This window comes from Periophthalmus magnuspinnatus, chromosome 9 (genome assembly GCF_009829125.3).
Source record: "Periophthalmus magnuspinnatus isolate fPerMag1 chromosome 9, fPerMag1.2.pri, whole genome shotgun sequence".
Taxonomy (NCBI): Eukaryota; Metazoa; Chordata; class Actinopteri; order Gobiiformes; family Gobiidae; genus Periophthalmus; species Periophthalmus magnuspinnatus.
In genome coordinates this window covers 28,087,874-28,115,402 of record NC_047134.1, presented here as the reverse complement: position 1 = coordinate 28,115,402, position 27,529 = coordinate 28,087,874, and the positions used below count along the sequence as shown (strand labels likewise).

The 27,529-nt window shown below is 40.2% G+C and overlaps 1 protein-coding gene across 1 annotated transcript in view; it reads right to left on the bottom strand.

The window, feature by feature from the left end:
• Window positions 1-1,439: 1,439 nt before the first annotated feature.
• The window catches only part of ccser1 (coiled-coil serine-rich protein 1), a 219,496-nt gene continuing 193,406 nt past the window's right edge, over window positions 1,440-27,529 (bottom strand). Inside the window, exon 14 of the mRNA XM_055223972.1 lies at window positions 1,440-4,433. Within this exon, the coding sequence (XP_055079947.1) occupies window positions 3,801-4,433 (633 nt within the window). The 3' untranslated portion in view covers window positions 1,440-3,800. The remainder of the gene's footprint in view (window positions 4,434-27,529) is intronic.

The window sequence follows — 27,529 nt, the reverse complement described above, 5'->3', positions numbered from 1 at the left end:
GTTATTTAAATTCAAATTTCACAGGAAGTAGTGACGCTAACAGTGAGGTTGCTGGGAGCTACTGTGCACAGAACCACTTGGCATTAAAAGTATCTCCAAGAAAACAAGCGTGTGACACAACCAGACGCAGTTACAGGTAAGATCTATGTAGAAGCTACTCTGCCACGGTGAGAAGGGATGATTTTCCAGGTATTTTAGAACAACAACACCTGTAATAAAGTAAATGTGCCATAGATATGTTTAATGCCATACTGCGGAACATTGCTGGCAAAATATTACATCACCATGGAAAAGTTACATAGTGAAGCAGAACTCTGTAACTTTTTATTTAACTGCCTGGGAGTTCCTTACCATCTGTGTGTAAAAATCACACTTAAAAATATAAGCTTGCATTGCATTAAGTATTAGAAAGTATTCTATTTTGGTTAGCATGCTAGCAGTGGCTTTATTTTGGAAAACAAATATAAAATTGAGCAGGAAATTATGCTGGAGCCAACTGGGTAATTTGATATTGTTGACTGATATGTATTTTTATTGCACTATTATTCTGAAACATAGGGGGCGCTCCACTGAGGAAATTATAGCTAAAAAAAAGGACGTTTCCAAGATCGGCTTATCTAATTGTTGAATAAAACAATAATTTAACGCGATGTAAACAAAGTACTTTAGATCTTTAAGTGCCCAGTCCTCAGAACAGTGTAGATAGATAGATCATTTGAGTGCATTAAGTACATTATATCAATATCAAAAGCAAATGAGTAAGTATATAACATTTAATTAGTGAAAAATCTATTTTTTTCTACCAAAGACACATTGATTTTGTGCAGTGACTGGATTATATTGCACAGTATTCTTCCAGAACCATTATTTAGTGAGTACAGGGACACTCACAGCATCTGAAGGATGTTAGAGTGAGGTCAGATCCAGTTTTTCTTGTGGCTCGAAAGTCATAATAAAATTCATGCAATATAATTAGGATAGTTTTGTCTGTACGCTCCAACTTGATCACAATTTTGGCAATGAGCACAAATGTCTGTCAGTGGTGTAGTTCTTGCCTGGGATCCAGAATAGTCCCCGAGTTCAGACGGGCTCGATTGACAGGTGGATTAGGGACATGCATGGTCTGTCAGTATCAAAACAAATATAGCTGCTTACGAGGAGGAAAAAGGGGAAAACATAACACAGAGGACTGAAAAGCATTGCGGATTTCTGCAGAATCAAGAGAAACGGCATTTTATTAGACATGATGGGTGACCAATGGAATAAACAAATCTGATTGGATGGCCATGTTTGGTTCTGGCTCGAGGTGCGGCAGGATTGGTGACCAGACTGATATCCCTCTGCATAAAAAGTACAGGGATATCATTCTGGATTTGCCAGGCAAGTTCAGCTCCATAAGCAGCATATATTGATTGGTAAAAACAGTTTAAAAGGCCTATATTATGCTTTTTTTTTTAAAATTTGTGTCTATGTTATAATGTTGTTTCCTCATCAAAACATACCTGGTTTTGTGTTTTGCCCTGCACATTTAGGGTTAGATCCTCTCTGAAACTGAAAACACTCTGTTCCACCTGGTGATGTCATTACGTGCCAATACAGGAAGTGCTCCACTGTGTTTTTTTTTACGACATACACCTTCACTGGGATCATTTGAATAATTTGCAGCCCTGGAATTGCCAAACTTTGAAGCTGCAGCAATTGGTTTAGTCTCGTTAAAACTTCTTCGCATCTCGGTGCACCAGAAGATATTGTAGACTTTCTCTGGCAATCTCATCTGAAAAAGTTACACAAACATTTTCAAAACTGCAACAACTCATGCTTATTCTAGGGTATTGTAGAGTAAAGACGTTCAATTAAGCCTAAAAATAGCTATTAACTTTAAAACTATCACTAATGACATCACAAGGTGGACTTTGGAGATGTAGACTGTCCAATAAGTTACTCGAATGAAGCAAAACACAACTCCGGGTGTGTTCTTGAGGATGTAACAACTTCCTAACATGGTTTAAAGCTCGCAGGAGTCCATTTTGCGTAATATAGGACCTTTAATCTGGCTGTTTGGTGTAGATTGTGCAGTAGTCCCAGAGCAGTTGTATCATTGGGGGTATATTTAGGAGGGCACACACAGAGGCGGTTGTGTGTGTGACTGGAGCGTGCTCTTTGTGTGTGTGGGCGTAAGCACATCCAAACTGTCAGCGTGACAAAGACGTAGGAGTTCAGATCGACGGGTGAGTGCCATTTGGTGCAAACAGACTGATGTGCACTTACAAATAAATATACGTTTAAGAGAGGAAGAGTGGAGTGTACTGTAAAAAAAACACTGCAAATGACATGGATTGAGAAGAGCTGTCGACTTAATGAGTTTAAAGGTGGACTGTGTAACTTTTAAGGGTGAACGGTACGACATTTGACATTTGTCTTCAAGGAGATATTGTTACTTTGCCCAGAATGTTCTACGGTATGGCATTAAATATATCCATTTCGACGGGACAAACATCTGCAGAGAGGTGATCCAGCTTGACTGACTTTTTTTCTTTTTCTTTTTTTTTGGCAATGATACATCTGTAATTAAATGAAAAACAAAATAATGGATAAATAAGCAATGCCATACTGTGAAATATTCCAGACAAAGTAAAAACCTCTCCATGGATGCAAGCAAGATGTCATTATCCTACCAGAAACATTACATAGTACACCTTAGTAGTAGTTTGGACTAGTTTAGATCACGTCAGTTGGTCTAGTTAGTTGCTGATACAAACGAGGGTCATACGTCATAAATTGAAAGTTTTAAGGGAAATCAGCCATCTATATTGCAAGCAGCCTGTGGTACAGCCTTGTTAACTGTTGGGTCACTACTTGCGAATGTATATTTATCACACAATTGGAGTAAAATCAAGTAGTTCAAGTGCAGCATCTTAAATATCTTCTGGTTAATGATTAGATTTTGTGGGAATCCTGTGTTTTCAATCTAATCTAGCAATCTATGCCGCCGAAGTAATTCGATCCAAACAGTGGTGGAGCGTAATGAAGTAAAAGTACTTTACATACTGTACTTAAGTAGAAAATTTGAGGTATCTGTACTTTACTTGAGTACATTTTGACGTGGATGTGTTTTACTTTCACTTCACTACATTTGAGAGCAGATATCTGTACTTTCTACACTAAATTTTTGAGCAGGACAGAAAAGTAAAAGCGTTTTTCATTATTGTCTGAGACCTGCTGAAAAGGCTGAGTTTTTTTTTTTATCCAGTTCATAAATTGATCAAACAAAAAATAACACAAAGAGAAAAAAAAAAATCGATTCAATTGTTTCAGTTGAACAAAATTCAACTCAAATCTGTATCAACATCATCGCATTTGAGGCTTTATTAGATCTTAAAAAACTGAGCGAAATACTTGTACTTTTTATTCTTTAAGTACATTTTTAAACAGGTACGAATACTTTTACTAGATTTTTTCATGTGATATGTGTGACATGTGTTTATTTTTACTTTTTCGCTCCGGTATTTCTACTTTTAAGTAACAAAACTGCGTACTTCTTCCGCCGCTGGATCTAAAATCGTCCAAATTACTCAAGATTGATACAGCTAATCAACTACGCAAGACAGTTATTCTCAATTGTCAAGGTCGTTCTAGCTGATGCAGATAAAGTATTCGTTTCTTACAGCGCTCAGACTCTTAACTCCTCCCCTAAAGTATGATTGTATACGCATGGGGCTGACACAACCAGCAGCACTTTTTACTTGACACTTAAAAAGTCGGCGTTGGTTTGGCTAAACTACATCTGATCCGGCGTTTCCTCAACTGTCTCTCTGCGTCAGCGCCTGCAGTTCGGACGTCTGCAGAGAGTGTTGGAGGAAAACATTTTTGCGACTATAACTGTGCAGCGAGAGGGGGCCGCGGGGGGGCTGTCCTAATCGCCCGGTGAACGAGGATGAGGAGGAGGATGAAGAGGAGGGGGTGGGAGGAGGCGGGGAGCTATGGTCAGATGATGAAACGCTCCCTCGGCTGTGTAGACTGTGGAGGCTAGAGGAAGCGCTAGATCCGACCGCCCGTGGGATTTGGGATACCGGGGGGTGGGAGTCGGCTCTTCTCGCCCCGACGGAAAGGGAGGCGCTTTGGGTTAAAGATTCCACGGAGGAAGACACCACCTCCAGCGGTCGACCGCGCGAAAGCTGCGAAGGGGGAAACGTTGACGTGAGCATAGCGGCGTTTGAGGTGTGATTCCGGGTTGAAGGGGCGGCCAGGTGGTGGCGCTCTTCTCTGGCAGTGTTGGTGCGCCCGTGCGGAGGGTGGTGAGGTGCATGCTGGTTAACGTGGTCCCCTGCGTGTAGTGCTGCCATAGCTCGTGCCGCTCTTCGTTCCCTTGGGCCCAGGCTGCTGCTGTTGCTGCTGCTGCTGCCTGTTCCTGACCACCGGCCTGGAGGATTGGTCTGAAAAAAAGACAAGAAAAAAAGAAACGCAATTTAAAGACGCTGTACCTGATTTAAAAACAAAACAAAAAAACATAAAAACAGAATTAGTTCATTTTAAACGGTTTGGTTATTCCACAGTTACATTATGCATTCCAAGCATCCTGATTAGTTAGTTTCTAAGTGCTTTTCACAAATTTCAGAGGCCAGAGTCTTGCCAACATGCTAATGCTGTCACAACTAGCATGCAAACAGTGCACTTCCTCATTGTCGGACAGTAAAACGCTTAATAATTGCATGCCTATGTCTCACAACGGTGTCATTTTTACCTCAAGAGCTGCTTATACAATATCCACTGCCTGGCCAAAAAAAAGGTCACACACTCTAATATTTCGTTGGTCCACCTTTAGCTTTAATTACGTCACACATTCGCTGTCACATTGTTTTGATTTCGCTTCTGCAATGTCACAAGATTTATTTCCATCCAGTGTTGCAATAATTTTTCACTGAGATGTTGCACTGATGATGTTAGAGTCTGACGCTGCACAAAGCCTTTTCCAGCACATCCCAAAGATTCTCAATGGGGTTAAGGTCTGGACTCTGTGGTGGACAATCCATGTGTGAAAATGATGTCTCATGCTTCTGAACCACTCTTTCACAATCTGACCCCGATGGATCCTGGCATTGTCATCTTGGAATATGCCCGTGCCATCAGGGAAGAAAAAATCCATTGATGGAATAACCTGGTCATTCAGTATATTCAGGTGTCAGCTGACCTCATTCTTTGAGCACAGACTCTTACTGAACCTAGACCTGACCAACTGCAGCAACCCCAGTACCTTAGCTTAGTTAAATCCAGGTGGCAACTTTTTTTTTGGCCAGGCCGTGTATCTGTACTGGGATAAGACACATTTTGCTCAAATACATGGGGGAAAAAATGGATACATAAGTAGGTCTCTTGCCTGTCAGTGTTTTATTTATATCACCTGTTTTTCCAGATCCCTTTAGAGAGAAAGCTTGTCTTTGGGGAACAAGAGCGTAGTGCTGTCATGATACTAAGATTTCAAACTACATTTCGATACTGAGGAATAGACTCGATACTTGATACCGATTCCAATACCACAATGATATTAAGTCTTTCTTTAGACAACAGAATCGTCCACGTCCACGCTCAAAATCATCCAAAACTATTCAGAAAAAGTTCATTTCTGTGACACAAATGCAACTATTTTAGTATCGATACCAGCTCAAATGAGTATCTAGTTTCGTTACTAGTTTTAGTTTCGATTAAGTACTGATTTTTAACACTTTTGACAACCCCACAAGAGAGAAAGAAAAGAAAGGCAGGTGAAATAGCCACAGCTCGGATGAGGGGAGAGAGCAGCTGTGTAGTCAGTTTACGTTGTTAATTGCGTGACATTTGGAGAGTGATCTTTCCCAGCTCCTGCAGCTTGTTTTAATTGTTTCTAAACCAAGCAGAACCTGCTCTCTAACAAATACAGCTCTGCATATGCACTCAGACAGAAGACTACAAAGTTAGAGGAGGTAAGTGAACAAATGTACAGTTTATGGGTGGAAGATATTGAACAAAATCATATCTTGGTATATTTTATCCTGATGAGAATAATCAAATATTAGTTTTGTCCTCCAGAATATTGGGGTAAATGACTTGGTTCAGTTTAATGTACATGTCCAGCAGAGTATATTTGTGTGTATATCAGAATCATATGCTGCAAATTAAAAAATTAAAACTGAGCATTGATATTTCCAGCTTAATTAACTAAATAAAACCGCTAAAATGTAACTATTATATAATGACGATTTGATGTTTCTTAAAGCAGACCTATTCCGCAAAATCAACTTTTCATAGCTTTTAAACATGTTATAGTTGTTTCTTTCTCATTTATCCTCTTGAAGTTGTATGTGGAGTGATTCGTGCATGTTCGAGCAATCTTTAATCGCTTATTTTCTAGACGCCATATTGCCGATCAGTCCCCGCTTTCACCGCCACTGCTCTGTTCTTACTTCGTTCTCCAGTTTTATTTTCTTATTTTTGGTGATAGGCGTAGGATTCGGCAGCATCACTTAATCATTTGTTTCTTTTATGAAGTTGTTTTAGATAAACAATACATTAAAATCTGCAAATTAAAACATAATAATCCACGGGTGACATGGATTGTAACTATATAGCAGACACAAGCACAAAATGTCTTCTTTAAGCAACAAACTCAATGTTCAAACTCTGCACATTTTCTATATAAAACTATGACATTATCTGGTGTACCTCTGACAGCGTGTATGTATAAAGCCTGAATCCAACACCAAAGTCTGTGTCTCTCTCAGCACAGAACAGACTGAATGGGGAGGAGGCAGGAACAGAAGCCACCTGTTTCCTTTCACACTCCACTACACTGCCTTATGCAACATCTCCACTGTCCCCACGCGCTACACTGCTCCTCTCAACTACAGCACTACAACCAGATCCGCTCCCAAACCGCACCATTTGATCAAACACTAAATTTTACACAGAGGAGGCTTCGGTGACATTTGCAGATGTATTACGCAGAACAATATCGGCGAGAACTGGTAAAGTCAACAGGAGATGTCTGTATATGTAGCAAGGCGTTTTATAATTGGAGGGTTTCAGATGACTGCTCAGTGTTATACAGGTTTATATGGAGCTCAGCTGTGAACGCCAACTCGGAGGTTATGAAAGTACATCTTCCATTCATTTTTCCCCATAGACTTAAATGTAAATAAAAAGTTGGAACACTTGCTATGGTTTACACATTCAAAAGGCTCATATTACGCCATTTTCTGATCTGTTATAATGTTGTTTCCTCGTCACAAACAGAACTGGAGTTGTGTTTTGTTTGGTTCACACATGTTTAACGCACAAACCATGCATATTAAGTTCTTTTCTCAAACTCAAAACACTCTGTTCCACCTTGTGATGTCATGTGGTGATACAGGAAGTGCTCTACTGTGTTTTTAAACTCCATAAACCTTCACGAGAATCATTTGGGTGAATTTAGCGCTGGAATTACCTATCTCTACTGAACTAAAGGTAAAAAGTAGCTGTTAACTTGAAATCTACTGCTTCATGACATCACAATGTGGAACAGAGCATTTTGAGCTTTGAAGATGTAGAAAAACTAATAATAAAGGGTCTCTCAAACATGTGTGAATGAAACAAAACACAACTCCAGGTATGTTTTTTTTAATGAGATAGCAACATTACAACATCGCCTAAAGCTCATACAAGTCAACTTCGTGTAATATAGGACCTTTAATTTAAAGGTGTACTAGGGAACCTTTTTGTGGTGGAAAGTCTGCCACCTGCTTGTCTCTATGGAAATGTAATAGCTTTTCCTGGAAAGTCTCAGTGTGGCATTAAAACTTTGCTATCACGATATAGACGTGCATGTATTGTCATCAGGTCAAGGCACTGTTTAGATCTGCAGAAAGATGACCTGTTTTTAATGTATTTCAAAGCAATTGATAGATAATGTTAATGCCATACTGTGGAACATTCCAGGCAAGGCAATCATATCTCGGGCCTCCTCCAAGAAAAGTTACAAAGTGCACCTTTAAAATCTGTTATTATGTGTTGGAAGCTCAGCGTGCTACAAAGTGGGCGTTATTGTAGACATCCAGGTTTAAACGGCATTGGGGGAAAATTTCGATTATTCTGATTCTATCGTTATGGGAGGCAGCGGCTCAGTGGTTAGAGGGTTCGCCCACTAATAAAAAGGTTGGCAGTTGAATTTGAAAATAGACTGGATAAGTTATGAAGTTCTACAGCGAATGTATTGCAATTATTATTATTGTTTGTATTTTTTTCAATATATTTTACTGAGCATGTTTTGATATTCTATACAGTCAGGAGTGGAACGTAACTAAGTAAAAGTAGTAAAGTACTGCACTTAAGTAGAATTTTTTAGGTATCTGTACGTTACTTAAGTACATTTTACAGTGGATACTTTTTACTTCACCACATTTGAGAGCAGGTATGTGTACTTTCTACTCCACAATATTTTTGAACTGGACTGAACAGTAAAAAGTACTTTTCATATGAATTGAGCGATTATTTTTATGTTCCTGGTAACAGCGTGACTAAAGTTTTCGAGTTCAAGCTTTGGCTCAGAGTAAACAAAAATAAATGCACAACTTACAGGTACTTTAATACCTTTACTCAACCAAATATTTTCATGTGATACTTGTACTTTTTACCTCTGTATCTGTACTTTTACTTAACAAAATTGAGTGTTTCGTCCATCACTGCAAACAGTTATCACTTGAACAAAAAGATAGCATATATATATGTACTTAGAAACCTTCTACACCAGATAAAGAGTACCTTGCTCGTGTCCCTCACCACACACTGCAGCACTATAGACTGTTGTGATCTTATTTGCAACCGCGCGATATAGCAAAGATGTAATCATGCTCCTGTGTGTTTGTGTTGGCAAATTGATTTTAAAAGTAATGTTATTATACTGTTAAAGCCGTCAGCAGTCATTTACGTCCTTTCAAGATTATGGGATGTAATTATCCATAGCTGTACTGAATGAATGAGAGCTATCTATGAAAGAAAATGCTAATTTCATAAAATGCCGTGTTTTATGAGGTAACCCCATCAGGCAGAGATCAGGTTTAATATGAGAAGAAAGACAAGATGGAGGGATCGCCGACACCAAGAAAAACAATATGTGACTAATTATCCTTCATGTATATGGATGTGGCATAGTAACAGTACAAAAATACCCACAACAACGCCATATGCAGCACATTACTTGGGCTTTTAAAAACTTTTCGACAAGTTTGCAGTGATATTTTCAGGTCAATTAAAGGTTAGTTGTCATTAGCTTTTCTGTCTTGGCAAAACTCTACACTGGTCTGTGAGAGTTGTGAAATGCATATAAACTCATCGTGGTGAATAATTAGGATGCAATGAACGCATAAGGTAAGTGAGGAATAACTTTGCACCACCGCAAACTGTTTAAAATGAGAATCAACACAAGGCTAACAGATATGTGCCAAACAAACTGAAGAATGAATGTGAATGGTTGATATAATTTAGATTAGTGGGAGAATACATGCGTTATAAACATAATAGTTTTGCAAAAATTGAAAGAAAACTTTGAGAACATTGTTGACGTCAGACGGAAGGGTGTGTTCAAATTATAGGGGAATCACACTCCTCAGCATTCCCGATAAGATCTACTCCAGAGGAATGGAGAGGAGAATCCAACCGAGAGTCGAACGTCGGTTCTGGAGAAGGCATTCAACCGACATGAACATTATTAACAGACAAATCTCGCACTCTTACTGTATATTTCAAACATTACCAATTATTTATACATTCTATTTACTTACAAAACCTGTGAACACTGCCTCGTATTACCTGTTTTAATCCTGTTTTTTGCATTTCGAAGTGACAGAAGACACTACATGGGTTTAGATGTTGGCTCTATGCTAAGTTGCTAAGAACCAGAGAAAAACAAGGGAGCAATTTTGACCTTGTATTGATCGAACAACACATAAATTTGCAGGTGTTTTTTTTACAAGGAAGGTAACAAAGATAAATTGTGTAAAGTCATATAAATGAACCAGAGAAGAGGACGTTGTATTACAGGGCCAGGGGGTCTGGGACGGCAGGGACGAGGGGATGAGTGAGGAGGAGTGCTGGCCATGAAAGATCTCAGCACTGTAGAGAACTAGCACCGCTGACTATAGTAGCATGCTGTTACGTCCATTATGATTATTATTTGGAGGAAGAAATGTTATTATTTTTGTGATATATAGCTCAGAATAAAAGCCGAAATTATTTTTATGTTACAAAATGACAAAATAAAATAAAAAATTAAAATCAATATGAGACAAAAATTGAGCGCAAAGGCAACACAGATTAGGTCAAGTACAGAACAGTATTTTTCGGGCACATTCTTGTATCCTTGTGCAAGACACATAACCTGGAATGAATGTCATGTGTGGTATTTAGTCGACAGTGGGGTCTATAAATGGCACAGATTGGCAGCCTTGCTTCCATCAGTCTACCCCGGGGCAGCTGCGGTTATAGAAGTAACTATCAAAGCGCTTTACATCAAGAAACCACTAACACATTCACGCACACATTCATACAACAGTGTACGCAGATACAAGGGGCGAGGTGGGTTAAGAGTCCTGCCCAAGGACAGCATTCATCTGTGGGAACTGGAATCGCACTGCCAACCTGTGGGCCAGTGAATCTGACCGCTCAACCAACGATGTTTATGTCGAGAGCGGGATTCGAACCGCTAATCTTCGGATCAGTGGACAAACATTGAGCAAGCGTAACTCATATTCATAATCAGTGCATTTTTCTTATAGTACAGTGTTTTGTTTTGTTTTTTTATCAAAAGGAGATTTGGGTAATGTTTGCAGAGTTGAAGATGTTTTGTCATACAGCAGTAAACCCATAATCTGTCTAAAAGCACATAAGTAACGTTCCAGTCAATCCCCACACAGAGAGCACGCAGCACAGTTGTGTTGTCTGAAGCTTGTTTTTCCAATCTGTTCTTTTCAAACACGACCACACGAAGAGCCAAAAGTTCACAGCTTTGGAGCCAGCATGTCGTCTGCATCTTACTTAAGGAGCCGGGGAGGGCGGTGTGCTTCTAATGGCCCTAATCACTGAATCAACACTACACGAGCTCATGGAGATGTTTGACAATTAAAGAAGACATATTGTGCTTTTGTCTGCTGTCTAGTTATAATCTATGACACCCGTGGATCACCGTGTTGTATTTCAGACATTTTAAATCGCAGTATTGATCTAAAACAACTTAATAAAAGAAACAAGTTCACTGATTTCTGTGTTGCAGTTCCCAATGAGGCCACATAGACGAGTATATGCCCATGGACCACTACGCCTGGACGACTGAGGGATTACACAGATATAAGGCCACACTGTAATATAAAACACTACAATTTAATGCTGAAAATCACATTCCATTGTCTAAATAAAGACTCATGGTATGGACTTTGCTAAGGGCTGTCCGGTCCCTGTATGACCGGAGCAGGAGCTGTGTTCGCATTGCCGGCAGTAAGTCAGACCTGTTCCCAGTGCATGTTGGACTCCGCCAGGGCTGCCCTTTGTCACCGGTTCTGTTCATTATATTTATGGACAGAATTTCTAGGCGCAGCCAGGGGCCGGAGGGGGCCTGGTTTGGGAACCACAGGATTTCATCTCTGCTGTTTGCAGATGATGTTGTCTTGATGGCTTCTTCGAGCCAGGACCTGCAGCTGGCACTGGGGCGGTTTGCAGCCGAGTGTGAAGCGGCTGGGATGAGAATCAGCTCCTCCAAATCCGAGGCCATGGTTCTCGACCGGAAAAAGGTGGTTTGCTCTCTCCGGGTGGGTGGTGAGTCTCTGCCCCAAGTGGAGGAGTTCAAGTATCTCGGGGTCTTGTTCACGAGTGAGGGAAGGATGGAGCGTGAGATTGACAGGCGGATCGGTGCAGCGTCTGCAGTGATGCGGTCGCTGTATCGGTCCGTTGTGGTAAAGAAGGAGCTGAGCCGGAAGGCGAAGCTCTCGATTTACCGGTCAATCTACGTTCCTACCCTCACCTATGGTCATGAGCTTTGGGTAATGACCGAAAGGACAAGATCGCGGATACAAGCGGCTGAAATGGGCTTCCTCCGCAGAGTGGCCGGGCGCACCCTTAGGGATAGGGTGAGGAGCTCGGTCACACGGGAGGAGCTCGGAGTAGAGCCGCTGCTCCTACACGTTGAGAGGAACCAGCTGAGGTGGCTCGGGCATCTGCTCAGGATGCCTCCTGGACGCCTCCCTAGGGAGGTGTTCTGGGCATGTCCCACCGGGAGGAGGCCCCGGGGAAGACCCAGGACACGCTGGAGGGACTATGTCTCTCGGCTGGCCTGGGAACGCCTTGGGGTCCCACCGGAGGAGCTGGAGGACGTGTCCGGGGTGAGGGAAGTCTGGGAGTCCCTGCTTAGACTGCTGCCCCCGCGACCCGGCCCCGGATAAGCGGAAGAAAATGGATGGATGGATGGATGGTATGGAAATCCACATCGAGTATTGAGTATATTCCTTAGTATCAAAGTAAAGTCTGAATTATAGTATAACATTAACACAAACATGCATGAATCAGTCCAAATGAACCAGAAAACAGTTATAACATGAAAAAAAAGCTTTGAAAACTCAATTTTGCACAATATGTCTCTGTTTAAGAAACATATGCCAATATTCTTTCGCTTTTTTTCCTTTCGCCGCTAGGGATGGAGAAAGATTTGCTACTGTATTCATTTGTGTGGGTTAATTAGACCTAACTGAGCGAACTCGCAAATGGCTTTACTTTGCACCTCCAAACTACTGAGAAAAGAACAGAAGGTGTGGCAACAAAACGAAAACAAGCAAATAGTTTTTGGCAAGCGATGGAACTTTGAACGCGATAACGGGACGGCAGCTACAAAGAGACGTTTGAGGAGACATATGCCGGGAATCGAAGGGGCAGTGCTCACTAAACAGAGCAACAAATATTTGGAAGATGTATGCAAATGTAATGAATCAAACGAGAGGGAAAGTAGGGCAGATCTGGCAACAAGAGGACGTGTGAAACAGGTCAAGTACAGCGCTACTATGAAGTAAAACAAATACAGAGGAATGAGGGGATGGGGGATAAAGGAGGGAGAGAAAGAGGTGGAGAGGGAAAAGCATGTCCTCATTTACAAAGTCAGCAGTCCTTCCTCAAGTACAGAGGGAGGGATGAGGGAGGGAGAGAAAGGAGAAAAAGAGGGGAGAATGGAGAGAGAGAGAGGAGTCGTGAGAGAGAGAAAGATATGGGTTGGGTAGAGAGAGGGAGATGAGAGAGGTAGAGAGATAAGGGAACATGGAGATAGACAGAAAATAGAAGAGAGGGGTAGATAGAGAGACAGTGTAATAGAAGGGTGAAATAGTTCAAGGGAGTAGGGGAAGAGGGGAATACGAGATAGATAGGGAGAAGAGAAAGAGGGGCACAGAACGGGAAGACGTAGAGAGAAAATGAAAAGAGGGGGTAAAAGAAAGAGCATGGAAAGGGGGGATTAAATAAAAGAGGGTAAGGAGGAGGGTATAGAGGGAAAAAGAGAGTAGTGAATGAGAGAGGGAAGGAGGGAGGGTGAGAGGGGAGAGAGAGAACAGAAAGCGACGGTAAGCGTAAAATAGAGAGAGTAGGGAAAAAGGAAGATGAGCTAGACTGATCAGAGGAAGGGAAAGTAAGAAAGAGAGCAGTGAATGAGTCAGAGGGAGGGAAAGAGAGAGAGGGGAGAAGGGTGAGAACAGAAAGAGGCGACAGTAAGGGGAAAAGAAGGGGAATGAAAGGGAGAGAACGAGAAAGTAAGGAAGAAAGTACATAGTATAAGAGAAAATGAGAGTGTGAGAGAGAGGCAGAGGAGGGAGAGAGAGGAAGGGAAGGGAAAGTAAATATGTGTGAGAGAGAGGGATATTGAGAGAAGGAGGGAGGGGGAGAGTGCAAGAGAGGGAGAGGAAAAGATAGAGGAAGGAAGGAGGTACGAGTTACAGAGAAAGTAGAGAGGGATGAAGGGACAGAAGTGAAATATAGAGCAAGGGAGTATGGAAAAAGGAAGATGAGCTAGATCGATCAGAGGCAGAGAAAGCAAGAAAGACAGCAGTGAATGAGTCAGAGGAAGGGAGAGAGAGAGGGAAGGAGGGTGTATGAAGGGAGAGAGAGAACAAAAAGAGGCAACAGTAAAGAGAAAAGAGGGGGAATGAAAGGGGGAGAACGAGAAAGTAAGGAAGAACGTAAGTATAAGAGTAAGAGAAAGGAGAGTGGGAGAGAGAGGAGGGGGAAAGAGCAATACTGAGAGAAGGAGAGAGAGTGCAAGAGAGGGAGAGGGAAAGATAGAGGAAAGAAAGAGGTGTGAGTTAGAGAGAGGTAGAGAGTCTGTATAAGCACACACCTCAATCCAGGTAAACCACAATGATTTATTCTGCAGACACAGCCTTTATGAGCCAATGAAAACACGGCAAAGTAATAGACGAGTTTGCATAAAAGAGACACTAAAAAGCCCGAAACGTCCCCTTTAAAGTTTACTATGAACTGTCCCAGACTTTTGAACAGAGAGAAAAGAGAGGAGAGGAACGAGGGAGGGAGGGAGAAAGAGAGGGAGGTAGATTTATTTCATTATGTTGTCTGACCTCGGAGCAGCTCGTAATATGCAGCTAAACTGGAGGTGCTTATAGTCGGCCTATTCGTGTCACTGCCACTTCTTTAAGCCATCAGTCAGACCACATTCAAGTGTTGGCTGAGTTTTTACCTTGTGTTACAGAAGGAAAATTCACTTTGTATCACTATGGAAACAAAGCAAAACTCTACTGGATGAAATATAAATACATTTCAGCATCAACACCGAAAGTAAACAACGAAAAAGGGGGAAAAATGCATCACTTTCAAGGGCCTATGTTAAGCTATTTTCTGATTTATGTTATAATGTTGCTTTCTCATCAAAAACAGACCTGCAAACACACATTTAACACACAAATCCTGCATATTTAGGCTGAGTTCTTCTCTCAAAACACTCCACACTTCCACCTTGTGATGTCATGTGGTAATATAGGAAGTGCTTCACTGTGTTTCGAAACTCCATACACCTTCACTAGAATCATTTGGATAATTTCAGCCCTGGAATTGCCAATCTCTGCTGAACTAAAGATAAACAGTAGCTGTTAACTTAAAAACTGCCACTTCATGACATCACAAAATGGAACACAGCATTTTGATTTTTGGAGGTACTGATTGTGAATTAAATAAAACACAACTTCAGATATGTTTTTGAGGAGGTAACAACATTATAACACTATCTAAAGCTCACAAGAGTCTGTTTTCCCATACTATAGAACCTTTAAGATATTTGCAGAAAACGTTTTTTAGTTTGTTTTCATGTTGGTTTCTTTATTTTGCACTAAAAAACATGCATCCTTACTCTGTGTGGGCTTGCATCCCCACAAACATGACTCATACTCATCTCCAGAATGTTCCAAAGAGTAGTTTTTAATTTTCTGTCTAGATAGAATCATGCCAGTGACATCCCCTCTCCAGAATGTACCTTTAAGCACTTAAAAATCATCATTGCAAAGAAAGGATGCTAGCAGCCCTACATCCCTGCCTATTTCCTGTTACGTTACCACAATAATATAAGTAAAAAAACATTGAAAATCTTGCTTGCGAAGCTTAACACCATAAAAAAGAGAGTTTAAACATCTCAAATCTTGTGTTTCTCTGTCCTCTGAAGCAGTCATTAAATATTTACCAGCAGTGGGCGCTGGCTGGGCTCTCCTACATGAAGCGCTGTGCTAAGTCTTGTGCACACAATCAAACGCTCTGCTGTCTCAAGGCCAATGGTACACCTCAGCTTTCATCAGAACACTGGGCTCTTGTACTGCCTCCAGCCCCGTCCTCTGTTCCATATCTGATGTCTGCATCTGTCAAACACCACACGCTTTATTTTCAGGTCGTCCTCCGAGTCTTTCTAATGGGGTTGTATGATTTTGGAAAAAAAAAGGTAGTTTTAGAATTCAACAATTTAATGGCGTCATAGTTTCAGATGGACGTATATTAGAATAGCCATATATGTTTCAAAAGTAGGATTCTGTTCATGGTAAAATGGACAAAATGCGCTTCCGGCTCCACTGACTCACTTTCTCCTGAAAAAGTGTCGCCCATCTTTTCATAACTGCTGCCGTCATTGATGCTCATTGTTTTGGTCTTAAGATGTTCGTATTAACCCGCTCTACATGATCCTGGTGTTTTTATTTCACTATTGTGTCTGTAAATAAAGATATGAACATTAATAACGGACCAGTCCCAGTAGTGTTAGAAAAAAGTTTGATTGACAGCATTGCTAAGCGTCTGCCCCGGATTGGCTCTTTGGTTGCCATGATACTCACGATTGGGAATTCTAAATATGGAACTCAGCTCTAAATTCGCTCCTATAACTGCTAGCCTCAACGAGCTTCATTTGACTGGAGCTAAACACTTAGTCCGCGTCTTTATACAGTCTACGGCAAGGGTCTATCCATAGGTTTCAGAATGATGAAAAATTAGGCCTGTTGTCATAGCAATGCACAGTTTAAAACAAAATATTTTATCTTTTGAATGCGAAAAAGTCCTCAAATTGCTGTATATATAAAAATATCCAAATTAGAAAACCACAAAACTTGTCATTTAATCTAAAGGCTTTAAGTCCTTTCAACTGACAAGAATGACGTCTTTAGAGTTGCACCACTTTCTGAAACTACTGTGATAAAACCATTTGACTTTTGCTACTTTACACTGACAGAGAAGACGATGAACTTTGTGCCAGTTTTTGTTTCATGTGGACAGGCCCAGTAATTGCAGAGATATTAACCATAAACCATAAAGTCGACAAATCTGCAATCTGAATCAATAAAGAATCTAGAAGAATCTTGTTACGTCCGAAACTCAGCAATTGTGTTTTCTCTGAGGAGCGGCAATAGCTATTAGATTGGCCATATATGTTTCAAAAGTAGGATTCTGTTCAGAGCGGACATGGCAAACAACTCCAGGAGCATTAAGAGAAAACTGAAATATGAGCTGATAAACTAATAGAAGAAACTCATGCATTTTAGAAGATGTTTGTCTAAACTACAAATACAGCTAAAGTTTTCCATTACGGCGTTTCAGATGACATCACACTGGGCCAATGATATTTAATACATCTAAAATGGAGGGCAGCTAAAACGGATATTGTTAAAACAGAAATAATCAGGTTAAATATTTGCGAATTTACTTTACTTTTAGATAATGTACAGTGTAATCAATTGGCTCTGTGCACAATAGCGATCGGCAGCTACACTGTTAGCGTCACTACTTCCTGTCCAATTTGATCTCTATGAGTTTTTTGCTAAGTCGTGTAAAAATGAATACATATTTAAAGATCAGAAAGTAGACAGTGGACAGTTTGTTTATTTTATGTTTCCCGATTTTAATAAAAGTAACTGTTAGCTTTGAGACGCATTGAACTAGCTAGCGTGCTTCTGTCTCTTGCGCCCCACCTGGGAGTATGACATCATCACATTCCCGAATCGGAAAAAACAGCATTAAACACACTAGATATTTTGTTCTCTAGATTAATAATCAAAGCCTTTGTGCTTTGATAATGGCATCAACTCAAATCATAATTTTTATTTGATTACAATGTCTTCTTGAGCCTTTCTTTCTCCCTTTGTCTTCTGCCCGTGGACCTATGCATGAAAGTACAAATACACCCTCTGGAACTCATCATCTTAATCCTGGATGTTATTTTGGGGACAATGGGCGAGATACATGGGAACACTAGCAGCATATGTATGAGCAGATTTCAGCAAGAACAAAACTAAACACAACCAAGTCAGTTCATCTGTTTTCTCTCATTGTCGTGTCTTCAGTCATGAATTAATGAAGCTTTAGCCTAAATTCAACCAACGTGCATTTCTGTATTTCGCGATATTTGAACTCCTCTCCAGCAGCGAGCAAAGTGCCAGGAGGGTGTCAAGATGGCTGTACTTCACGTAGACTAATGCTGGTTGTTAGTTTCAACAAATGATGGTTTTCAGATTTTAAAATGTGGTGATGTCATACTCCCAGGTGGGGGTAAGAGCCAAATTTGATTATATTGTAAGAAGTATGTAAAAGTAAAATTTAGAAATGCTGAACCTGTGTTATGGTGTCATTTCAAGATCCAAGAACTCACAGTATTACAATGAAAATCTGCATTTTAAAGGTTTTATATTACACAAAACTGACTCTTGTGAGCTTTAAGTCATGTTATAATGTTGTTACCCATTTTGTTTCATTCACTCATGTATGTCTAACCCTTTATTATTAGTCTGTCTACATCTCCAAAGCTCAAAATGCCCTGTTCCACCTTGTGATGTCATGAAGGTGTACTTTTCAAGTTAACTGCTTCCTTTTACTTTTTGTTGAGTAGAGATTGGCAATTCCGGGGCTGAAATGATCCAAATGATTCTAGTGAAAGTGTATGGAGTTTAAAAACACAGCGAAGCACTTCCATGACATCACAAGGTGGAACAAAGTGTTTTCTGTTGAGAGAAGAACTAAATATGCAGGGTTTGTGTGTTAAACATGTGTGAATGAAACAAAACATAACTTCAGGTATGTTTGTGACAAAGAAACAACATTATAACAGAGATCAGAGAATAGTGTAAAATTGGACCTTTTACAGTTATTATTTAGCTGTTCTTCATCTGTATCAAATATTCTAGGCCTATAGAACGTTGTGGTGTCGCCTGAAACGCAGCAATAAAGCTGAAAGCACTGATTTGGCCCCGAGCCACTTTAAGGGCAAACATGTTTTATCCACAGGCTGTGTTCAAGGGTTGGTTCATGACATTGTAGAATTTGATGGTGTAGTATTAGGGGCAGTGCCCTACACAAATACATGAGTGATTCACTGTTTTTGAGAGACATTATCAAACAAAAAAGGTTTAGTTGATTGATAATAATTTTTACGGGTCACATAATTTTCGTTTAAAAAATTCAGAAAAATAATTGTGAGAATAATAGAAGCCAAAAGAAGTCATTTCAATTCAATCTGTGTTCAAAAAATTTGAATTACTGTATTTTCCGGAGTATAACTCGCACCGGACTATAAGTTGCACCAACCAAAAAAAATGCATAAAAATGAAGAAAAACACCTATATATTCCACATATAAATCGCATCTGAGTATAAGTCGCACCCCCGGCCAAACTATGAAAAAAAGTATGGTAAATGTGTATTGTTTTATGTAGCTGTCACTTTACTTTATCATTCAGAAAGTTTCACAAACGGGACACATAAGGGAGTGCAAAAGCAAAAATTCAATTCTGTCAACTGGACAAAAGTTTTAGAGTGAAGATGTTTCACTGCTCATCCAAGCTGCTTCTTCGGGTCTGGTCAGATTTTTGGTGGACACTGCCTTATATCTGTCTGAAGAGAGGAACTAACTACACTGGAAGTAAAAACACCAGTTTGTTTACAGTTTCTGTTTATTGGCTAGGTCTGTTGTTCTGCAGTAAGTGTGACCTGTGCCTGAGTTTTTACATAATCGTTCAGGCCCCTAATTTCTTTTGCTGTGGATCACACCTGGACAACTGAGGGTTACACAAACACAGACAGGAACGATTTTCAATTCGACCACGTGAATGAGGATTTCTGTGTTGTTTGGTCACAGTGTCAATAATCTTGAGAAACTGAAAAATCGTGGTATTACTTCTCAAAATAACTGTAACACAAAAAATTCATCTTGTGTCAACTCTAATAGGTGACTCACTGTTTTTGAGAGGCATAACTAAACAAGAAATCCACGTTTATTCACACTGGACTCGGGGGTTTCACCGACCAGTCATATGAATTTTAAGTTTTAAGTCATTTCAATAGATGTAATGGAAAAGAAAAAAAAATTTCCATCCACTTTCTTCCGTGTATCCGGGGCTGGGTCGCAGGAGCAGCAGGGGTTCCCAGACTTCCTCCCTCAAAATAGTCCACTTTAGTTAATTTAATGTGTTAATTGGATGTGGATAGGCCTAGTAATTACAGAGAAATTAACCATAAACCAGGTCAACAAAACTACAATCTGACAGATACACAGAAGTTTGACTCCTCCAGCTTAAAATGTGGTGACGTCATGTGAGCACAGCCCCTTCAGTTATTCACTTTTGGATGTCGAACCGATCAAACTGAGTCACTGCAACTTCTAAGATCAATTGTTCGAGCCAAATCCCGAAAAGTAAATATGATTTGTTTCTTTGACTGAGAGCGGAGATGGAGAAACAAAGAGATTTGACAGAGAAAATCAGTGACTCATAACCTCACTTCTCATAAATGCTAAAGTTTGGATTTTTGAAATGAAAAGTCAATATTTGCTTTCTTCTAAAAGGTTACAGGATAAAATTGCTCTGACAGATTGGAACTTAAAGTGCTCGATAGAAGTCTTAAGACGCAGAAGAAACGGTTTGCCATGAGAGGATTTCAGGTTTGAATCGATTCTACAGATTATTGTGATGATAGCTGGCGTAGTAATTGTGAGCATTTTACAAGCAACTGAGACAAACTATAGAAGCAAGATGAAAACACCAAATGTAAAAATCTGATTGTAAAATGATTGTTTTCTGAAAGTTTGAACAAATACAACTTTCCACATTGTGAGTTATCAAAAGAGTTTGTTTGCGGCGTCAACAATCATGGTATTCATAAATGTGCTGCTTTTTGGCTGCTTTTTTTCTTGTAAAGATGTCTTGTGTAACTTTTTTCTGGTTGGGCGTCTTGCCTTTATGGAAATGTTATGTTATGTAAATGTTCCCCTTTATGGCATTAAGCGTATCTATCGTCCATTTATTCAATAACAGGAGTTTTAATTGTAGTACCTTGAATTGTAGTAGTGTTTTAAGTGTAGTACCTTGAATTGTAGTAGTGTTTTAAGTGTAGTACCTTGAATTGTAGTAGTGTTTTAATTGCAGTACCTTGAATTGTAGTAGTGTTTTAATTGCAGTACCTTGAATTGTAGTAGTGTTTTAATTGCAGTACCTTGAATTGTAGTAGTGTTTTAATTGCAGTACCTTGAATTGTAGTAGTGTTTTAATTGTAGTACCTTGAATTGTAGTAGTGTTTTAAGTGTAGTACCTTGAATTGTAGTAGTGTTTTAATTGCAGTACCTTGAATTGTAGTAGTGTTTTAATTGTAGTACCATGAATTGTAGTAGTGTTTTAAGTGTAGTACCTTGAATTGTAGTAGTGTTTTAAGTGTAGTACCTTGAATTGTAGTAGTGTTTTAAGTGTAGTACCTTGAACTGTAGTAGTGTTTTAAGTGTAGTACCTTGAATTGTAGTAGTGTTTTAAGTGTAGTACCTTGAATTGTAGTAGTGTTTTAATTGTAGTACCTTGAATTGTAGTAGTGTTTTAATTGTAGTACCTTGAATTGTAGTAGTGTTTTAAGTGTAGTACCTTGAATTGTAGTAGTGTTTTAATTGTAGTACCTTGAAAAACATACATACAGTTAACTGTCAGTGAGGCTGCCTCTCCACAGATCTGACCTATAACTAGATCTGGTGACATACTGAGACAAGTTTAATGCAATAACATCTTTAAGGAAACGAAACATTCACTCCGAAGAATGTTTGTCCACTTTTACAGATTTCAATTTTTTCTTTTGCGTTGGAACATACCTGGACGACTAGTGGATACCCAGACATCTCCATGGAGACAAGCAGAGGCCAGAAAAGTTACATGACGCACCTTTAATTATTGTAACTCTCACAAATATGTCATTGTAGTGACCAAAAATGAAGGGCAAATGTTATCCAACCAGGAATTATCCAAAGAATGGGTGGCCAGATCCTACGACAAAGACCAGTTTGTAAAATAATACAATGTTTTTAAAGCAGTAGAAGCGCATGTTACTACTATTACCTTTAAAAACAGCAAGAAATACGTCCAACTGCGATCATATTAATATATTTATAAAGAACCCATTGGAGGGTGTTCATGTTTTCTGTCTAATGTTCTGACCCCGCCCACCGCTCGTACCCCTGACCCTCCATTCCCGCTCTGTACTTGAGCTTGTCCGTGTTGAGGAGTGTAACGCCACAGGACCTCTCGTTCTCAGCACGACTACGGCAATCCTGGCACCGGGCACGGCCAACGCCACGCTGTGACCGGGAAGCCTAACCAGCCCTTTCCGAGCACTTCTGATGACCCAATCTGCAATCTACAGGCCAACCAACAGGTCCGAGTGCACGGCCGTACACAGTGTTAGCTAGCTTGTATGCGCGTGGAGGCTAATCACGGCCAAACTCATCGACCACCAGCCTGGGCCAATATGGCGCCCGATCAGTGCCCAGAACGGAGCAGGGGAGAGGAAGGAGGAGGAGGAAGAGAAAATGGAGAAAGTGAAAAGCAGCAGAGAGAAAAGAATGAAGATGAGAAATTGAATCCTGTCAGTCAAGATTTGAGTAGAATTAAAACTGTCCAAATAGGAAGTGAGCTCGGGCGTGCTTCCAGCTCCATCGACTCCAGTTTGGCTCCAATTGGCATTCTATTGATAAACTGTCATCCCTCTTTCCGTAACTGCTGCTGTCAGACTTTTCATTTTGGTGTTAAAGTTTTTTGTATTAACCAGCTCTACATGATCCTGGGGTTTTTATTTCTCTATTTTGTCAGTAAATCAAGATCCCAACACTCCTTTCCCTGAGGACGCTCCCGCTGGCGTTAGCAACAGGATTGATTGACAGCGTTAGCTCTGTGCTAAACCAGTGTTCCGGGCAGGAAGAGGCGTTAACTTCAACAGCCTCGCTCCGGATTGGCTCTTTGGTTGCTATGATACTCGGACTTCCAAATATGGAACACAATGGGTGACGTCACACTCACTTAGTCCACTTCTTTACACAGTCTAAGGGTGTAACCGTGCCAAGTTACAGGTCCAGTCACATCCCCTGCATTAGGTGAGCTCACTCATAAGGGTTTTTTATAACTGAATAAATTAATGATGGATAATTTAAATGCCATAGTGTGGAGCATTCCAGGCAAAGCAATAACACACGAACTGGTGGTATTTAAAATCACTGCATGAGGCTGAGCAGATTCATAGAAGAAAAGACAACACAGCTCAGGTAAAATAAAAGAGCAAGAGTGAGAAAGTAACAGAGAGAGTGAAAGAGTGAGAGAGACAGAGAGAGAGAGAGAGTGGGTGAAGTGAGAAAAGATTAAAACAGAGAAGAGAAAGAGAATAAGCAATAAGGATGTGGGGATAGAGATAAAGACTGGGAGGAGAGAGAGAAATGGAAGGCAGGAGAGAGAGAGAGAGGCAGAATGAGTGAGAAAAGAAGAGAATAAGAGAGAGAAATGGAAGGCAGGAGACAGAGAGAAAGAGAAAGAGAGAGAATGAGTGAGAAAAGAAGAGAATAAGAGAGAGAAATGGAAGGTAGGAGACAGACAGCGAGAGAGAGAATGAGAGAGAAAAGAAGAGAATAAGAGAGAGAGAAATGGAAGGCAGGAGACAGACACAGAGAGAGAGAACGTGTGAGAAAAGAAGAGAATAAGAGAGAGAAATGGAAGGCAGGAGACAGAGAGAGAGAGAACGAGTGAGAAAAGAAGAGAATAAGAGAGAAATGGAAGGCAGGAGAGAGAGAGAAAGAGGCAGAACAAGTGAGAAAAGAAGAGAATAAGAGAGAGAAATGGAAGGTAGGAGACAGAGAGAGAGAGAGAAAGAAGAGAATAAGAGAGAAATGGAAGGCAGGAGACAGAGAGAGAGAGAGAACGAGTGAGAAAAGAAGAGAATAAGAGAGAGAAATGGAAGGTAGGAGACAGACAGCGAGAGAGAGAATGAGAGAGAAAAGAAGAGAATAAGAGAGAGAGAAATGGAAGGCAGGAGACAGACACAGAGAGAGAGAACGTGTGAGAAAAGAAGAGAATAAGAGAGAGAAATGGAAGGCAGGAGACAGAGAGAGAGAGAACGAGTGAGAAAAGAAGAGAATAAGAGAGAAATGGAAGGCAGGAGAGAGAGAGAAAGAGGCAGAACAAGTGAGAAAAGAAGAGAATAAGAGAGAGAAATGGAAGGTAGGAGACAGAGAGAGAGAGAGAAAGAAGAGAATAAGAGAGAAATGGAAGGCAGGAGACAGAGAGAGAGAGAGAACGAGTGAGAAAAGAAGAGAATAAGAGAGAGAAATGGAAGGCAGGAGACACAGTGAGAGAGAGAAGAAGAGAATAAGAGTGAGAGAAATGGAAGACAGGAGACAGACAACGAGTAAGAAAAGAAGAAAATAAGAGAAAAAGAGAGAGCGAGAGAGAGAAAGAGGGAGAGAGGGGTGTATAATTGAGAGATAAAGCGAGACAGAGAAGGCAGGTGAGGGAGAAAGAAGGAGAGAGGAGTGCAGTGACAGAGAGAGGGGGGCAAGATAGAGGGATGGGCGATTAGAAAGAGAGGAGAGAGAGGGAAGCGATGATTAAAGGCTGTGTGAGGAGGAGGAGATCACAGGAGAAGTACCTATCCTCAGACAGGTACGGGGGTGGGGGAGGGGGGGGGGGGGGGGGGGCACAGGTGCTGATGTAACCCACAGCCCATCCAAAAGTCCCACCAATCTGCCTCAAATATCAGCCAACATCCGCTCCCGTCTCCGATCCAACTTAATAAAACATGATGGCGTCCACATTACACGCTTGTTTCGGTCGCTGTGGCTCCATTGGTTCGGCCGTCGCGTTTAATGTCTGCTTTATCTAATGAAAACTTAATTATCCACAGCAGAATCATGTGGTTATTAGCTGACAATCCTCTGCCTGCGTATAAAAACTGACAATTCTTACTTAATGTTCGGACATAAAATGAGATGGGATTCTGTAAAGCTACTCCGGATCATTACATACTAGTTTGCACCGGGGGGCGTCAAGTGCCAACTTTACCTATTGATTTTACATTGTACGCTCATGAAACATCAAGAAAAATAATGGTGATTTTTTTTTCCCCTAATGTCTAGATCTCAGAACCCACTGCTTTACTACAAAAAAAATCTGGATTTTAACTATTTTATTATTATACTATGATAGTTTAGCTGCTTCATCTGTATTAAAATGATTGGCCTGTAGAATGTTGTGATGTCAAGTGAAACCATAGACTGTATATAGAAGTGGACTAAGTGAATGTGACGTCACCCACAGTGTTCAGCTCCTGTCAAACGTAGCTCATCGTGGATAGAGCAGTTATAGCGGTGAATTTGGAGCCAAGATCCATATTTGAAATTCCAACCGCAAGTATCATAGCAAAAGAGCCAATCCAGAGCGAGGCTGTTGAAGGTAACACATCTTCCTGCCTGCCTGGTTTAGCAGGAAGGAGGCGCTTAGCAACATTTGGGTTGTTGTTAATGTTCATATCTTGTTCTACTGACACAATAGCAAAAATAAAGGATACCAGGATAATGTAGAGCGGGTTAATATGAATATTTTAAGACTAAAATGACAAGTCTATCAGCAGTAGAGAGAGGAGCGACAGTTTTCAATAGAAAGTGAATGTTCAATTCCTATTTGTAATGCAGCGGCCAAAATAGCTATGTCCATTTATATATACAGTCTATGTGTGAAATCCAGCAAAACATAATTGAATAGTGATCATTTGAGTTTGTTCCATCCAAGTTACCCATATATTCAGTTGACATGGCAAAATTAGGTTTCTATATAAAAATGGTTATGCAACTCGCTCAACTTTTTATAGTCCAAACTGAGAAGAAAGCAGAAATGGTTCAAGACTGATTTATATTTTCCACAATGAAGGTTTATTTAATACTATATATAATGGTACTACTACTTAAATTAGCAGAATCTGGCAACTTCTCTATTTTATTTATTAACTATGCAACCAATGACACAAATTTGTAATATTCACGAAATGTTTAACAAAACGTTATACTAACTTAGGACAGATTAAATATATTATTAAGTTAGAGACAGATTTTGGATTCAGGGTAGCTTCAGAAAAACACGCAAAGTTCACGAGGCTCACGCCAAAGGTCCAGTGTGGTTAGAACAGAGCTGAGATGCTAGGAGGAAGTAGCTTAAGTTTAGAACAAACTTTTTATTTTAATACTAGGAAAAGCCTCCACAACCAATACTGACTTCAATACCATCATAGTGATTAAAATACGCTACTTTTTGGACAGTACAAGTAGCAGTAATAGCAGTGTCTTTAAAGTGCATATGACAGGTTTTCATGTTTTTCTATTTGTTCCTTGGTTTGATGGGATATAACCTGTGCTAAATATTTATCACAGACTCACATTTAGCTGGCAGTTTGTGGACAACAGTTTGTAAAAAAGTAGCGCTAAGTTCTAAAACACAATCCCTCCATCTATGTCACCAGCACTGCAAACTCTGTCCAAAATTCAGTGGCAATTAACACACAAAGAAAACAGTTCTAAAAGAAAATACATGTATAGTCTTACCTACGCAGTATAATATTACAATGTAGTCTAATACTGCTTATACAGAACATTCATCTACTCAGGAAAGGACCAGATTTTTCCCATTTATGGATGTTTTTCTCACTATCAATACTTGTTCAAGTAAGTATCTCATTTCAATAGTAGTTTTAAAGGTGCTATATTTTGCAAAACTGACTCTTGTGAGCTGTAAGCCATGTTGTAAAGCCGTTATGTCTTCAAAAACACACCTGGAGTTTGTTTTTCTTCATTCACACATATTTGAGTAATCCTTTATTATTAGACTGTGAGATCTCCAAAGCTCAAAATGCCCTGTTCCACCTTGTGATGTCATGAAGCTATAATTTTTCAAGTTAAGAGCGAACTTTAACCTTTTGTTCAGTAGTGATTGGTAATTCCAGGGTCGAACTCATCCAAATGATTCTAGTGAAGGTGTATGGAGTTTAAAAACAGAGTAGAGCACTTCCTGTATTACCACATGACATCACAAGGTGGAACAGACTGTTTTCAGTTTGAGAGAAAAACGTAGCGTAAAAATGCAGGGTTTGTGTGTTAAACGTGTGAATGAAACAAAACACAACTCCAGGTCTGTTTGTGATGAGGAAACAACATTATAAAGCACCGTAATATGGGCACTCGGAAATGGGAACATTCCGGTACATCTTGTTACACTAAAGATAAGAAAAACAATAACTCTTTGCACTTAAAAAAATAAACTAAATCTTATATTGTTTGAACAAGAGAGAAAGACTTATTCCATTGGTAGATAATTGTACTCGTCAAGTAAACATATTACTTTTTGCAGTGTTCCTCCTGCTCTGTCCCCAGGTGAGCGCATGGTCCCGGTTGGTGCTGTCCCATTAAAGGGCGGCTCTGCTGGGTCTCGTCTGGGCCTGTGCTACACACTGTACAAAAGCAGCACTCCCCACAGCACGCATAGAGATGGTTTATTTGTCTCCGACTGTATTTAATCACCAAATGAATGTGAGGAGACAGGAGGCACGCGGGAGGTACAGGTACGGTCCTTAGCACTGTCGGAGAAGTCTGTTTACAATTAGTCAAGCGTTCAAGTGAAACAGAGCTTATCTGGGTAGTACGCCCCATTCACACATAGATCCCAGTGAATGTTCAGCAGTAA